Source organism: Scyliorhinus torazame, chromosome 21, assembly GCF_047496885.1.
Source record: "Scyliorhinus torazame isolate Kashiwa2021f chromosome 21, sScyTor2.1, whole genome shotgun sequence".
Taxonomy (NCBI): Eukaryota; Metazoa; Chordata; class Chondrichthyes; order Carcharhiniformes; family Scyliorhinidae; genus Scyliorhinus; species Scyliorhinus torazame.
In genome coordinates this window covers 65,227,073-65,243,192 of record NC_092727.1, presented here as the reverse complement: position 1 = coordinate 65,243,192, position 16,120 = coordinate 65,227,073, and the positions used below count along the sequence as shown (strand labels likewise).

At 53.5% G+C, this 16,120-nt stretch overlaps 1 protein-coding gene across 4 annotated transcripts in view; it reads left to right on the top strand.

Moving 5' to 3' along the window:
• maptb (microtubule-associated protein tau b) overlaps positions 1-8,438 on the top strand; it is a 300,500-nt gene extending 292,062 nt beyond the window's left edge. For 3 of the 4 annotated variants that reach the window (XM_072486888.1, XM_072486889.1, XM_072486891.1), the window contains one exon: positions 6,315-8,438. In XM_072486888.1, coding sequence (XP_072342989.1) covers positions 6,315-6,530 — 216 coding nt within the window. In that variant the 3' untranslated portion in view covers positions 6,531-8,438. Of the gene's footprint in view, positions 1-4,478; positions 4,612-6,314 lie in introns of all 4 variants that reach the window. The other variant, XM_072486890.1, reaches the window with a different exon arrangement.
• Positions 8,439-16,120: the final 7,682 nt, after the last annotated feature.

The following is a 16,120-nucleotide window of genomic DNA, read 5'->3' as shown; positions in this document are numbered from 1 at the left end:
GTGGGGGTCTCAGTCAGCCCAGTGACTGTGCTGTGGGGGTCTCGGTCAGTCCAGTCACTGTGCTGTGGGGGTCTCAGTCAGCCCAGTGACTGTGCTGTGGGGGGTCTCAGTCAGCCCAGTGACTTCGCTCTGGGGGGGTCTCAGTCAGCCCAGTGACTGTGCTGTGGGGGTCTCAGTCAGCCCAGTGACTTCGCTCTGGGGGGGTCTCAGTCAGCCCAGTGACTTCGCTCTGTGGGGGTCTCAGTCAGTCCTGTGACTGTACTGTGGGGGTCTCGGTCAGCCCAGTGACTGTGCTGTGGGGGGGTCTCGGTCAGCCCAGTGACTGTGCTGTGGGGGTCTCGGTCAGCCCAGTGACTGTGCTGTGGGGGGTCTCGGTCAGCCCAGTGACTGTGCTGTGGGGGTCTCGGTCAGTCCAGTCACTCTGCTGTGGGGGTCTCAGTCAGCCCAGTGACTGTGCTGTGGGGGGTCTCAGTCTGCCCAGTGACTGTGCTGTGGGGGTCTCGGTCAGCCCAGTCACTGTGCTGTGGGGGTCTCAGTCAGCCCAGTGACTGTGCTGTGGGGGTCTCGGTCAGTCCAGTCACTGTGCTGTGGGGGTCTCAGTCAGCCCAGTGACTGTGCTGTGGGGGTCTCAGTCAGCCCAGTGACTTCGCTCTGGGTGGGTCTCGGTCAGCCCAGTGACTGTGCTGTGGGGGTCTCGGTCAGTCCCGTCACTGTGCTGTGGGGGTCTCAGTCAGCCCAGTGACTGTGCTGTTGGGGTCTCAGTCAGCCCAGTGACTTCGCTCTGGGGGGGTCTCGGTCAGCCCAGTGACTGTGCTGTGGGGATCTCAGTCAGCCCAGTGACTGTGCTGTGGGGGGGTCTCGGTCAGCCCAGTGACTGTGCTGTGGGGGTCTCAGTCAGCCCAGTGACTGTGCTGTGGGGGTCTCGGTCAGTCCAGTGACTGTGCTGTGGGGGTCTCGGTCAGCCCAGTGACTGTGCTGTGGGGGTCTCGGTCAGTCCAGTCACTGTGCTGTGGGGGTCTCAGTCAGCCCAGTGACTGTGCTGTGGGGGGTCTCAGTCAGCCCAGTGACTTCGCTCTGGGGGGGTCTCAGTCAGCCCAGTGACTGTGCTGTGGGGGTCTCAGTCAGCCCAGTGACTTCGCTCTGGGGGGGTCTCAGTCAGCCCAGTGACTTCGCTCTGTGGGGGTCTCAGTCAGTCCTGTGACTGTACTGTGGGGGTCTCGGTCAGCCCAGTGACTGTGCTGTGGGGGGGTCTCGGTCAGCCCAGTGACTGTGCTGTGGGGGTCTCGGTCAGCCCAGTGACTGTGCTGTGGGGGGTCTCAGTCTGCCCAGTGACTGTGCTGTGGGGGTCTCGGTCAGCCCAGTGACTGTGCTGTGGGGGTCTCGGTCAGCCCAGTGACTGTGCTGTGGGGGGGTCTCAGTCAGTCCAGTGACTGTGCTGTGGGGGTCTCGGTCAGCCCAGTGACCGTGCTGTGGGGGTCTCAGTCAGTCCAGTGACTGTGCTGTGGGGGGTCTCAGTCTGCCCAGTGACTGTGCTGTGGGGGTCTCGGTCAGCCCAGTGACTGTGCTGTGGGGGTCTCAGTCAGCCCAGTGACTGTGCTGTGGGGGTCTCGGTCAGTCCAGTCACTGTGCTGTGGGGGTCTCAGTCAGCCCAGTGACTGTGCTGTGGGGGTCTCAGTCAGCCCAGTGACTGTGCTGTGGGGGTCTCGGTCAGTCCAGTGACTGTGCTGTGGGGGTCTCGGTCAGCCCAGTGACTGTGCTGTGGGGGTCTCGGTCAGTCCAGTGACTGTGCTGTGGGGGTCTCGGTCAGCCCAGTGACTGTGCTGTGGGGGTCTCAGTCAGCCCAGTGACCGTGCTGTGGGGGTCTCAGTCAGCCCAGTGACTGTGCTGTGGGGGGGTCTCGGTCAGCCCAGTGACTGTGCTGTGGGGGTCTCGGTCAGCCCAGTGACTGTGCTGTGGGGGTCTCGGTCAGCCCAGTGACTGTGCTGTGGGGGGTCTCAGTCTGCCCAGTGACTGTGCTGTGGGGGTCTCGGTCAGCCCAGTGACTGTGCTGTGGGGGTCTCAGTCAGCCCAGTGACTGTGCTGTGGGGGTCTCGGTCAGTCCAGTCACTGTGCTGTGGGGGTCTCAGTCAGCCCAGTGACTGTGCTGTGGGGGGTCTCAGTCAGCCCAGTGACTTCGCTCTGGGGGGGTCTCAGTCAGCCCAGTGACTGTGCTGTGGGGGTCTCAGTCAGCCCAGTGACTTCGCTCTGGGGGGGTCTCAGTCAGCCCAGTGACTTCGCTCTGTGGGGGTCTCAGTCAGTCCTGTGACTGTACTGTGGGGGTCTCGGTCAGCCCAGTGACTGTGCTGTGGGGGGGTCTCGGTCAGCCCAGTGACTGTGCTGTGGGGGTCTCGGTCAGCCCAGTGACTGTGCTGTGGGGGGTCTCGGTCAGCCCAGTGACTGTGCTGTGGGGGTCTCGGTCAGTCCAGTCACTCTGCTGTGGGGGTCTCAGTCAGCCCAGTGACTGTGCTGTGGGGGGTCTCAGTCTGCCCAGTGACTGTGCTGTGGGGGTCTCGGTCAGCCCAGTCACTGTGCTGTGGGGGTCTCAGTCAGCCCAGTGACTGTGCTGTGGGGGTCTCGGTCAGTCCAGTCACTGTGCTGTGGGGGTCTCAGTCAGCCCAGTGACTGTGCTGTGGGGGTCTCAGTCAGCCCAGTGACTTCGCTCTGGGTGGGTCTCGGTCAGCCCAGTGACTGTGCTGTGGGGGTCTCGGTCAGTCCCGTCACTGTGCTGTGGGGGTCTCAGTCAGCCCAGTGACTGTGCTGTTGGGGTCTCAGTCAGCCCAGTGACTTCGCTCTGGGGGGGTCTCGGTCAGCCCAGTGACTGTGCTGTGGGGATCTCAGTCAGCCCAGTGACTGTGCTGTGGGGGGGTCTCGGTCAGCCCAGTGACTGTGCTGTGGGGGTCTCAGTCAGCCCAGTGACTTCGCTCTGGGGGGGTCTCGGTCAGCCCAGTGACTGTGCTGTGGGGGTCTCGGTCAGTCCCGTCACTGTGCTGTGGGGGTCTCAGTCAGCCCAGTGACTGTGCTGTTGGGGTCTCAGTCAGCCCAGTGACTTCGCTCTGGGGGGGTCTCGGTCAGCCCAGTGACTGTGCTGTGGGGATCTCAGTCAGCCCAGTGACTGTGCTGTGGGGGGGTCTCGGTCAGCCCAGTGACTGTGCTGTGGGGGTCTCAGTCAGCCCAGTGACTTCGCTCTGGGGGGGTCTCGGTCAGCCCAGTGACTATGCTGTGGGGGGGTCTCGGTCAGTCCAGGAACATCAGTATTTTACTCCTGATCCTTTACAGCAGCTTCTTCGCTTTTCTTGCTGGTGAGCTTATCACCAACCCCGTCAGAGCCGTGCCAACCCCGTCAGAGCCGTGCCAACCCCGTCAGAGCCGTGCCAACCCCGTCAGAGCCGTGCCAACCCCGTCAGAGCTGTACCAACCCCGTCAGAGCCGTACCAACCCCGTCAGAGCCGTGCCAACCCCGTCAGAGCCGTGCCAACCCCGTCAGAGCCGTGCCAACCCCGTCAGAGCCGTGCCAACCCCATCAGAGCCGTGCCAACCCCGTCAGAGCCGTGCCAACCCCGTCAGAGCCGTGCCAACCCCGTCAGAGCCGTGCCAACCCCGTCAGAGCCGTGCCAACCCCGTCAGAGCCGTGCCAACCCCGTCAGAGCCGTGCCAACCCCGTCAGAGCTGCGCCAACCCCGTCAGAGCCGTGCCAACCCCGTCAGAGCCGTGCCAACCCCGTCAGAACCGTGCCAACCCCGTCAGAGCCGTGCCAACCCCGTCAGAGCCGTGCCAACCCCGTCAGAGCCCTGCTGTCTCCTGGTGCCGTTTACTGATGTTCCAGCAATCTGAGACAGCATATTACCCATTCCAGTACAATCGTGGAAAATGCTGCAAATCTCTAATGTCTATGAATAGGCTTCATGGGCCCAGCCTACATCCTCCATCATCAAACCGTAATCAAACCAGACCCGTAAGGGTGCTGGTTTAGCACAGTGGGCTAAAGAGCTGGCTTGTAATGCAGAACAATGCCAACAGCGTGGTTTCAATTCCTGTTTCGGCCTCCCCGAACAGGCGCCGGAATGTGGCGACTAGGGACTTTTCACAATAACATCATTGAAGCCTACTTGTCACAATGAGCAATTATCATTACTGTCTTTATCTGAGGCTTTCGCCCAGCTGTTTTCTCATCAGCCATTGGACAGCTGGCACCATGTGACTTTGTGTGTCAGTGCTGTGTTCCAAATGTGGGCAGGTCTTTCCGTGGAAGGAGGATCGGAGCAGGGGAGACAGACTATTGTCAGGAAACCTCAAAACCCTCCTCTCAGTGCTTCCTTTCTCCCTTCCTTGTTTTCAGAGTCGGTTTTGGCAAGTTCATTTTTTTATGACTTTAAGGCCTCTGTTGATGGATGATGATGATGATGATGATGCATTGTGTGCCACCCTGATTTCATTTATAGAAAGAGAAAAGGAAGGAAGAAGCAGTGAATGAAAGTGTTGAGAACGGTGTCAGTGTTACACCTGTATCAGGTGTGACCGAATCCTGTGAGTCACACACAAGCCCGAATTGGGAAACACAGGCAGACAAGACGTGTGAGTGAAACCATCCCAGCCTCGCGACTAGAAGTGTCTCCGTTACACTGATGCAAAGTTATTCTATCAATTGGATTAAGTTTTGGGAATGTCCTGCTGGTTACCCACAGCCAGCAGAGTTCTGGGAGGAATTTGCTCAGCATTGACTCTGGGTCGCAGGTTACTGTGAGATCAGACCCAGGTGCTGTATTCAAAGAAACAGCGTTCACTACGATCAGATGCAACTACCCTAAAATTGCAGAAAGCCAGGCTGGTGACCTCCAGAAGCAACACATGGAGCCAAATGAGGCACGTGTTCTGTGTACCACTGACAGATTCAGAGGTGACTGCCTGCCAGTGGAGGCTCAACCGTCTGGTCTGGGAGGGAGCTGAAACAGGCTGTGTTATGTTGGAGCTGTGAGATCGATCAGCGCCACTTGTAATGAGTGGGGGAAGGGGTGTGTGGGGAGACTCTGGCCTGGGTGGGGGAGGGGGTGTTTGGATGGGGAAGTGAACCTTGGGTGGGGGAGGGGGTGTTTGGGGGGAGTTCAGACTGGGTGGGGGAGGGGGTGTTTGGGGGGGGAGATCAGACTGGGTGGGGAGGGGTGTTTGGGGGGAGTTCAGACTGGGTGGGGGAGGGGTGTTTGGGGGGAGTTCCGACTGGGTGGGGGAGGGGGTGTTTGGGGGGAGTTCAGACTGGGTGGGGGAGGGGTGTTTGGGGGGAGTTCAGACTGGGTGGGGGAGGGGGTGTTTGGGGGGAGATCAGACTGGGTGGGGGAGGGGGTGTTTGGGGGGAGTTCAGACTGGGTGGGGGAGGGGTGTTTGGGGGGAGTTCAGACTGGGTGGGGGAGGGGTGTTTGGGGGGGAGATCAGACTGGGTGGGGGAGGGGTGTTTGGGGGGAGTTCAGGCTGGGTGGAGGAGGGGAGTTTGGGGGGAGTTCAGACTGGGTGGGGGAGGGGGTGTTTAGGGGGAGTTCAGACTGGGTGGGGGTGGGGTGTTTGGGCGGAGTTCAGACTGGGTGGGGGAGGGGTGTTGGGGGTGGTTCAGACTGGGTGGGGGAGGGGTGTTTGGGGGGGGGGTTCAGACTGGGTGGGGGAGGGGTGTTGGGGGTGGTTCAGACTGGGTGGGGGAGGGGTGTTTGGGGGGGATTCAGACTGGGTGGGGGAGGGGTGTTTGGGGGGAGTTCAGACTGGGTGGGGAGGGGTGTTTGGGGGAGTTCAGACTGGGTGGGGGAGGGGGTGTTTGGGGGGAGTTCAGACTGGGTGGGAGAGGGGTGTTTGGGGGAGTTCACCTGGGTGGGGGAGGGGATGTTTGGAGGGTGCAGCCTTGGTGGGGAGGGGGTGTTTGGGGGGTGAGGGGAGTGCAGCCTGGGTGGGGGAGAGGGTGTTTGGGAGGGGGGAGAGTGCAGCCTGGGTGGGGGAGAGGGTGTTTGGGTGTGTGTGGGAAATGCAGCCTGGGTGGGGGAGGGGGTGTTTGGGGGGAGTGCAGCCTGGGTGGGGGAGGGGGTGTTTGGGGGGAGTGCAGCCTGGGTGGGGGAGGGGGTTTTTGGGGGGAGTGCAGCCTGGGTGGGGGAGGGGGGTGTTTGTGGGGAGTGCAGCCTGGGTGGGGGAGAGGGCGTTGATTCTCCTTCGGGACTGTTTCCTTGTTGAATTACTGTTGATTATTTGTGGATGTAATGTTCGCTGTCCGCACACTCAGATAACATTCACCGTCCTCTCTGCAGATTGAATCTCACAAGCTGACTTTTCGCGAGACAGCCAAATCTCGTACAGATCACGGTGCAGAAATTGTCTACAAATCTCCAACTGCTTCCAATGAAGGATCTCCACGTCGACTCAGCAATGTGTCCTCCACCAGTAGCCTCAACATGGTGGAGTCTCCACAGCTTGCTACACTTGCTGACCAGGTCTCAGCTTCCCTGGCTAAGCAGGGCTTGTGACTGTTGCTTCAAAGCCTCTCCTTCCTTCACAGCAGTTTGCAGTGGTCTAACCTGAACTGGTGTCGGACCTCACTGAGCCCTCACTATCTTGCTTCTTGCAATATCCTCTGAAGCATTCAGTCCTAGCTACACCGAAACACCTGGCCATTTACAGACACTGGTGCTTTCTTGTCTTTTGTACGGCCTTCCACGTCTTGTGTGTTAACTCCTGATCTACAATCCTTTAGGCTTTGTGAGAAGGCAAGCACTCCAGAGATAGTCTGACCCTTTATTTAGAAATTTAGGGGTCCAAGTACAGAAACTACTAAAACTTAGTGGATAGGTATAAAAAGTAATTTAAAAGATTGATGTAATTTTCATCTTTGGCTCACAGGCTGAAATACAAAAGGGTGAAAGTTATGCTCCAACTTGGGTGAAGCTCTGATCTGACCACATCTGGAGTACTGCATTCCATTCTGGACACAGTACCTGAGGAAGGACATAGGCCTCGGAGGGTCTGTGCAATGCAGCTTCAGCAGAATGATACCAGGGCTATGATTGCATTCTCAGAATGGGTTGTGCAGATCAAACTCCTATTCCCCTTGAATGTAGAAGATTAAGGTGGTGCTTAATTGAGGCATTTAAAATAATTAAAGGAGTTGAAAGAATAAATAAAGACAAATTATTTCTTCTGGTGCGGAGGCCAGAGCAGGGGGGGGCCCTGATTATAAAATTTAAGTGTTGCGGGGTGATGTCAGGCAGCATTGAGTTGCGGAAATTTGGAACTGCGTCCCCCAGAAACTCTTGTGTTTGAGGATGAACTGATCATTTCGAGAGGTTACTCTCTGCTTCTCCTTGGTCCACTCAGAGTGTAAATGGGAAATGCACTCGGAAAATCATGTGCAGGATGCACCCGGAATTGTAGCTTCGCTGCCAAGGGCCAAGTTCACTTCACAGATCCCAAGATGGAAAATGACTCTTTATGAGTCCTGTAACCTCTCTGTGTTGGTGTGTTCCTACACCCCCATTAGTCTTTTCACTATTTATAACCTGGCAACCAAGCTCCATGTGTTTTTATTAACTGCACGCTAATCAATAGGATTTCACATTTTTTGTACTTTGTGTGATGGAAAAGCTTTCTGACATCACCTTAATGGAGGCTGGCTCTGATGGTAAGCTTCTGCGCCCATGATATATACTCCCCCATGAGAGAAAACAGTTTCTATTCATCCACGCGGCTGAATCCTTTAATCACCTTAAACACCTTCATTGGATCGACCTTAATTTTCTAAACTGGAGAGAACGCAGGTTTAGTCCGTGCAACCTGCCCTGCTTACTTTTAGACCTGATATCATTCTGGACTGTGATTTTCCAGGCCCACCCTTGTAACGAATCATTGTGGGCCAGACAGAAGATTTATCAGACCAGTTGGAGGTCCGTTAACTTTGGGCGTGAATTTATTGTCCCACAGTGGATGTGATTGGCTCTACTTTCTGTGGTAAATTTCATGAGCTAAGAGCCTGTGGTGAATGTCAAACCATTCGGCCCATTACAATCTCTGAGTCGTTGCTCAAATTCAGCAGACACCAATCTGGCAACTCCCTGCAAGCAGTTTCCATCGCTTCTCCCCCCCCCCCCCCCCACCCTTTCCTCTCCCTTCACCCCTCCCCTCCCCTCCCCTCCTCAATCCCCTCCCCACTTTCCCCTCCCCTCAGCCTGGGTTTCAGAAGCACTTTGTGTTGATACTGAATTGCCATTGTGTATTCTGTGCTGACGTAGCTGAGGTTCATGTTGAGGTTTTATACCTTACTCTATTTCTCTGGTTAATGTGGACAGGGGTCAGTGGGTCTGAACAGGAGCATCTTAAAAACACATGCAGTTCATTCTCTCTGATTGTGGTTTTAAATGAATCCCCTCCTGCCCCCCCCCCGCCCCCCCCCCACCCCCCCCCCCCCCCCCCCCACACACACACACACACACTGACACACACTCAATGGTTAGCCCCTTCTGAAGCCAGTGGGGCGATATGACATCATGACATAATGTTTCTCTGGGTGGTGGATTATGGGGGACAGAGTCGGGCTCGCCACCCGTGGACACAGATTGGAGGTGGCCACAGGGGCTGCCGAGTGCCAAGACGGGCTGGTTAAAAGACCCGCCTCATTTGTTTCCTGAAATATTAGACCCTCACCGTCACACCCCTTCACTCCCACCCACTCCTTATGCCCCATCCATGTCAACCGAAACCCTGCTCATGCCTCCCAGTCTTTGTCCTTATACCATCCAACCCAACTCATGCAGTATCCACCGTGGGCAGACCTCAGGAGCCATGCTGAGATTAAATAAAATAAAGATCTAACTATCTATTACAGCTTTCACTCTAAAAAATAAACACTCCCATTCATAAAAGCTCATTTAAACTTTAAAACCCCCTCAAGTACTTTAATCCTTGTCGAAATAAACAGACAATCCTTGTCAAAACAAACAATTCATAACCCCACATTCACGATTATTGATCCTTTGATAACCTCTTTGCGATGTTCATCAAACTGGGAACCTGTAAAGCACCCCCCCCCCCCACCCCACCCAGCTGGGATAGTGGTAGATTGTGGAAAACAGCAAACCATGATGTTATCAAACAGCTATTGTAACGGCTACTTTCAACGCTCACTAAAGGGAATTTTGAGACGTCGGAGAATTTAAAAAGCTGATAGTTTGACAATTCTACATGCTTTATCCGCACGTCAAGAGCAGTTATATCTCCTTCATATATTTGTGACTCCAACACTGGGTGTCACAGCTCGACAATGAAAATGAGGTCTGGTTGTACTCGGCAATGAGTTCAAGTTACCCTGTTATGTTCAAGATTCCCTCGTATGAGTCACACTCTGCCTCCTTTACCGTGGCAGCAAAAATGGGATCTTTGTGAAACGAACAAGGGACAAAGAAAAGTACAGCACAGGAACAGGTCCTTCGGCCCTCCAAGCCTGTGTCGACCATGCTGCCCGTCTAAACTAAAATCTTCTACACTTCCGGGGACAATATCCCTCTATTCCCATCCTATTCAGTGTATATGTCAAGATGCCCCTTAAATGTCACTATCGTCCCTGCTTCCACCACCTCCTCCGGTAGCGAGTTCCAGGCACTCGCTACCCTCCGTGTAAAAAACTTGCCTCGTACATCTCCTCTAAACCTTGCCCCTCTCACCTTAAACCTAAGCCCCCTAGTAATTGACCCCTCTACACTGGGGAAAAGCCTCTGGCTATCCACTCTGTCTATGCCCCTCATAATTTTGTAGACCTCTATCAGGTCGTCCCTCAGTTCCGTCGTTCCAGTGAGAACAAACCGAGTTTATTCACCGCTCCTCATAGCTAATGCCCTCCATGCCAGGCAACATCCTGGTAAATCTCTTCTGCACCCTCTCTAAAGCCGCCACATCCTTCTGGTAGTGTGGCGACCAGAATTGAACACTATACTCCAAGTGTGGCCTAACTAAGGTTCTATACAGCTGCAACATGACTTGCCAATTCTTATACTCAATGCCCCGGCCAATGAAGGCAAGCATGCCATATGTCTTCTTGACTACCTTCTCAACCTGTGTTGCCCCTTTCAATGACCTGTGGACCTGTATACCTAGATCTCTCTGACTGTCAATACTCTTGAGGGTTCTACCATTCACTGTGTATTCCCTATCTGCATTAGACCTTCCAAAATGCATGACCTCACATTTGTCCGGATTAAACTCCATCCGCCATCTCTCTGCCCAAGTCGGCAAACGATCTAAATCCTGCTGTATCCTCTGACAGTCCTCATCGCTATCCGCAATTCCACCAACCTTTGTGACGTCCGCAAACTTACTAATCAGACCAGTTACATTTTCCTCCAAATCATTTATATATACTATGAACAGCAAAGGTCCCAGCACTGATCCCTGCGGAACTAGTCACAGGGTGTGTAGATAGCCTGGGTCACATTGAGATCCAAAAAAGACGAGGTGTTGGGTGTCTACACACTCCACTAGTCACAGCCCTCCAATCAGAAAAGCACCATTCCATTGCTACTCTCTGCCTTCTATGACCTAGCCAGTTCTGTATCCATCTTGCCAGCTCACCCCTGATCCCGCGTGACTTCACCTTTTGTACCAGTCTGCCATGAGGGAACTTGTCAAAGGCCTTACTGAAGTCCATATAGACAACATCCAGTGCCCTACATGCATCAATCATTTTTGCGACCTCTTCGAAAAACTATCAATTTAATGAGACATGATCTCCCCTTCACAAAACAGTGCTGCCTCTCGCTAATATGTCCATTTGCTTCCAAATGGGAGTAGATCCTGTCTCGAGGAATTCTCTCCGGTAATTTCCCTACCACTGACATAAGGCTCACCGGCCTGTAGTTCCCTGGATTATCCTTGCTACCCTTCTTAAACAAAGGAACAACATTGGCTATTCACCAGTCCTCCAGGACATCACCTGAAGACAGTGAGGATCCAAAGATTCCTGTCAAGGCCCCAGCAATTTCCTCTCTAGCCTCCTTCAGTATTCTGGGATAGATCCCATCAGGCCCTGGGGACTTATCCACCTTAATATTTTTCAAGACACCCAACACCTCGTCTTTTTGGATCTCAATGTGACCCAGGCTATCTACACACCCCTCTCCAGACTCAACATCCACCAATTCCTTCTCTTTGGTGAATACTGATGCAAAGTATTCATTTAGTACCTCGCCCATTTCCTCTGGCTCCACACATAGATTCCCTAGCCTGTCGTTCAGTGGGCCAACCCTTTCCCTGGCTACCCTCTTGCTTTTTATATACGTTTAAAAAGCCTTGGGATTTTCCTTAACCCTATTTGCCAATGACTTTTCGTGACCCCTTTTAGCTCTCCTGACTCCTTGCTTAAGTTCCTTCCTACTTTCCTTATATTCCACACAGGCTTTGTCTGTTCCCAGCCTTCTAACTCTGACAAATGCCTCCTTTCTCTTTTTGACGAGGCCTACAATATCTCTCGTTATCCAAGGTTCCCGAAATTTGACGTATGTATCCTTTTTCCGCACAGGAACATGCCGGTCCTGAATTCCTTTCAACTGACATTTGAAAGCCTCCCACATGTCAGATGTTTATTTACCCTCAAACATCTGCCCCCAATCTAGGTTCTTCAGTTCCCGCCCTAATATTGTTATAATTAGCCTACCCCCAATTTAGCACTATCACCCTAGGACCACTCTTATCCTTGTCCACCAGCACTTTAAAACTTGCTGAATTGTGGTCACTTTTCCCGAAATGCTCCCCTATTGAAACCTCAACCACATGGCCGGACTCATTCCCCAATACCAGGTCCAGTACAGCCCCTTCCCTCGTTGGGCTATCTACATATTATTTTAAGAAGCCCTCCTGGATGCTCCTTACAAACTCTGCCCCGTCCAAGCCCCGAGCACTAAGTGAGTCCCAGTCAATATTGGGGATGTTGAAGTCTCCCATCACAACAACCCTGTTGCTTTTACTCTTCTCCAAAATCTGTCTACCTATCTGCTCCTCTATCTCCCGCTGGCTGTTGGGAGGCATGTAGTAAACCCCCAACATTATGACTGCACCCTTCTTATTCCTGATTTCTACCCATATAGCCTTGCTGCCCTCTGAGGTGTCCTCCCGGAGTACAGCTGTGATATTCTCCCTAACCAGTAGCGCAACTCCGCCACCCTTTTTACATCCTCCTCTATCCCGCCTGAAACATCTAAATCCTGGAACGTTTAGCTGCCAATCCTGTCCTTCCCTCAACCAGGTCTCTGTAACGGCAACAGCATCATAGTTTCAAGTACTAAACCAAGCTCTAAGTTCATCTGCCTTACCCGTAATACTTCTTGCATTAAAACATATGCACTTCAGGCCACTAGACCCGCTGTTTTCAGCAACATCTCCCTGTCTGCTCTTCCTCAGAGCCACACTGGCCCTATTCCCTAGTTCTCCCTCAGTGCTTTCACCTTCTGACCTATTGCTCCGGTGCCCAACCCCCTGCCATACTAGTTTAAACCCTCCCGTGTGACACTAGCAAACCTCGCGGCCAGGATATTTATGCCTCTCCAGTTTAGATGCAACCCGTCCTTATACAGGTCACACCTGCCCCAGAAGAGCTCCCAGTGGTCCAGATAATGGAAACCCTCCCTCCTACACCAGCTGTTTAGCCACGTGTTTAGCTGTTCTATCTTCCTATTCCTAGCCTCACTGGCACGTGGCACAGGGAGTAATCCCGAGATTACAACCCTCGAGGTTCTGTCTTTTAACTTTCTGCCTAGCTCCCTGAACTCCTGCTGCAGAACCTCATGCCCCTTCCTGCCTATGTCATTAGTACCAATGTGTACAGTGACCTCTGCCTGTTTGCCCTCCCCCTTCAGGATGCCCGCTACCCGTTCTGAGACATCCTGGACCCTGGCACCAGGGAGGCAACATACCATCCTGGAGTCTCTTTCATGTCCACAGAAGCGCCCATCTGTGCCCCTGACTATAGAGTCCCCTATGACTATTGCTCTTCTGCGCATTGACCCGCCCTGCTGAACATCAGAGCCAGCCGTGGTGCCACTGCTCTGGCTGCTGCTGTTTTCCCCTGATAGGCTTTCATCCCCCAACAGTATCCAAAGTGGTATATCTGTTCGAGAGGGGGACAACCACATGGGATTCCTGCACTGACTGCCTGGCCCTTCTGGTGGTCCCCATCTCTCTGACTGCACCTTGGGTGTGACCACATCTCTATAATTCCTATCTATGTCCTGCCACCAGCATGCTCCTAAGTGCATCCAATTGCTGCTCCAACCGAACCACGGGGTCATCCGGATTGGGACACATCTGCCATTTTTAAATGTTTACAAAGTTCTGACCGAAAATGCATTAATCCCGCCCAATATGTGCTGCAGGTGAGCTGGAATTCCAGAGTGGATTCCCATCAAAATACACACAAAAACTCTTGATCTATCTCCCTGTGCAGTGACCTCACTGTCCAGGAATCTCTCTGTGTACTGATCTCTCTGTCTACCGATCTCTCTGTCTACCGATCTCTCTGTCTACCGATCTCTCTGTCTACCGACCTCTCTGTCTACCGATCTCTCTGTCTACCGATCCCTCTGTCTACTGATCTCTCTGTCTACCGATCTCTCTGTCTACTGATCTCTCTGTCTACCGATCTCTCTGTCTCCCGATCTCTCTGTCTACCGAACTCTCTGTCTACCGATCTCTCTGTCTACCGACCTCTCTGTCTACCGATCTCTCTGTCTACCGATCTCTCTGTCTACCGACCTCTCTGTCTACTGATCTCTCTGTCTACCGATCTCTCTGTCTACTGATCTCTCTGTCCCCCGATCTCTCTGTCTACCGATCTCTCTGTCTACTGACCTCTCTGTCTACCGATCTCTCTGTCTACCGATCTCTCTGTCTACCGATCTCTCTGTCTACCGATCTCTCTGACTACCGATCTCTCTGTCTACTGACCTCTCTGTTTACTGACCTCTCTGTCTACTGACCTCTCTGTCTACCGACCTCTCTGTCTACCGATCTCTCTGTCTACCGATCTCTCTGTCTACCGACCTCTCTGTCTACTGACCTCTCTGTCTACCGATCTCTCTGTCTACCGATCTCTCTGTCTATCGACCTCTCTGTCTACTGATCTCTCTGTCTACCGATCTCTCTATCTGCCGATCTCTCTGTCTACTGACCTCTCTGTCTACTGACCTCTCTGTCAACTGACCTCTCTGTCTACTGACCTCTCTGTCTACTGACCTCTCTGTCTACTGACCTCTCTGTCTACTGACCTCTTTGTCTACTGATCTCTCTGTCTACCGATCTCTCTGTCCCCCGATCTCTTTGTCTACTGATCTCTCTGTCTACCGATCTCTCTGTCTACTGACCTCTCTGTCTACTGACCTCTCTGTCTACTGACCTCTCTGTCTACCGATCTCTCTGTCTACTGACCTCTCTGTCTACTGACCTCTCTGTCTACTGACCTCTCTGTCTACTGACCTCTTTGTCGACTGATCTCTCTGTCTACCGATCTCTCTGTCTCCCGATCTCTCTGTCTACTGATCTCCCTGTCTGCTGATCTCTCTGTCTACCGTTCTCTCTGTCTACCGATCTCTCTGTCTACCGATCTCTCTGTCTACCGACCTCTCTGTCTACCGACCTCTCTGTCTACCGGCCTCTCTGTCTACTGACCTCTTTGTCGACTGATCTCTCTGTCTACCGATCTCTCTGTCTCCCGATCCCTCATCTACTGATCTCCCTGTCTGCTGATCTCTCTGTCTCCCGATCTCTCTGTCTACTGACCTCTTTGTCGACTGATCTCTGTGTCTACCGATCTCTCTGTCTACTGATCTCTCTGTCTACTGATCTCTCTGTCCAATGATCTCTCTGTCCAATGATCTCTCTGGCCATTGACGTCATGGTCCACTGATCTCACTGTCCACTAATCTCACAGTCCAGTGACCTACTGCCCATGTATCTCTCTGTCCACTGACCTCATTCTTTCCTGACCTCACAGTCCACTGACCTCACTGTTTCCTGACCTCACAGTCCACTGACCTCACTTGTCCCCTGACCTCACTGTCCACTGATCTCACTCTCCACTGATCTCACTGTCCACCAATCGCACTGTCCATTGACAGCACTGTCCACCAATCGCACTGTCCAGTGACCTCACTGTCCACCAATCGCACTGTCCAGTGACCTCACTGTCCACCAATCCCACTGTCCACCAATCGTACTGTCCAGTGACCTCACTGTCCACCAATCGCACTGTGCAGTGACCTCACTGTCCACCAATCGCACTGTCCATTGACAGCACTGTCCACCAATCGCACTGTCCATTGACAGCACTGTCCACCAATCGCACTGTCCAGTGACCTCACTGTCCACCAATCCCACTGTCCATTGACAGCACTGTCCACCAATCGCACTGTCCAGTGACCTCGCTGTCCACCAATCGCACTGTCCAGTGACCTCACTGTCCACCAATCGCACTGTCCATTGACAGCACTGTCCACCAATCGCACTGTCCATTGACAGCACTGTCCACCAATCGCACTGTCCAGTGACCTCACTGTCTACCAATCGCACTGTCCAGTGACCTCACTGTCCACCAATCTCATTGTCCACCGATCTCATATCTACCGACCGCACTGTCCACCGACCTCTCTCCACTGACCTCGCTGTCCACTGATTTCACTGTCCTCTGATTTCACTGTCCAGTGACCTACTGTCCTCCCTCACTTCCCACTGACCTCACTGTCCACTGACCTCACTGTCCACTCTCCACTCACCTCACTGTCCACTGCTCTCAATGTCTATTGACCTCACTGTCCACTGACTTCACTCTCCTTTAATCTCACTGTCTAGCCTCTCACTGTCCAGTGACCTCACTGTCTAGCGGCATCACTGTCCACTGATCTAACTGTCCACTGATCTAACTGTCCACTGATCTAACTGTCCACTGATCTAACTGTCCACTGATCTCACAGTCCACTGATCTCACTGTCCGCTAATTGCGCTGTCAACTGACCTCAATGTGAACTGACTTCACTGTCCATATATCTCACCGTCCAGTGACCTCACTGTCCGCTGACCTCACTGT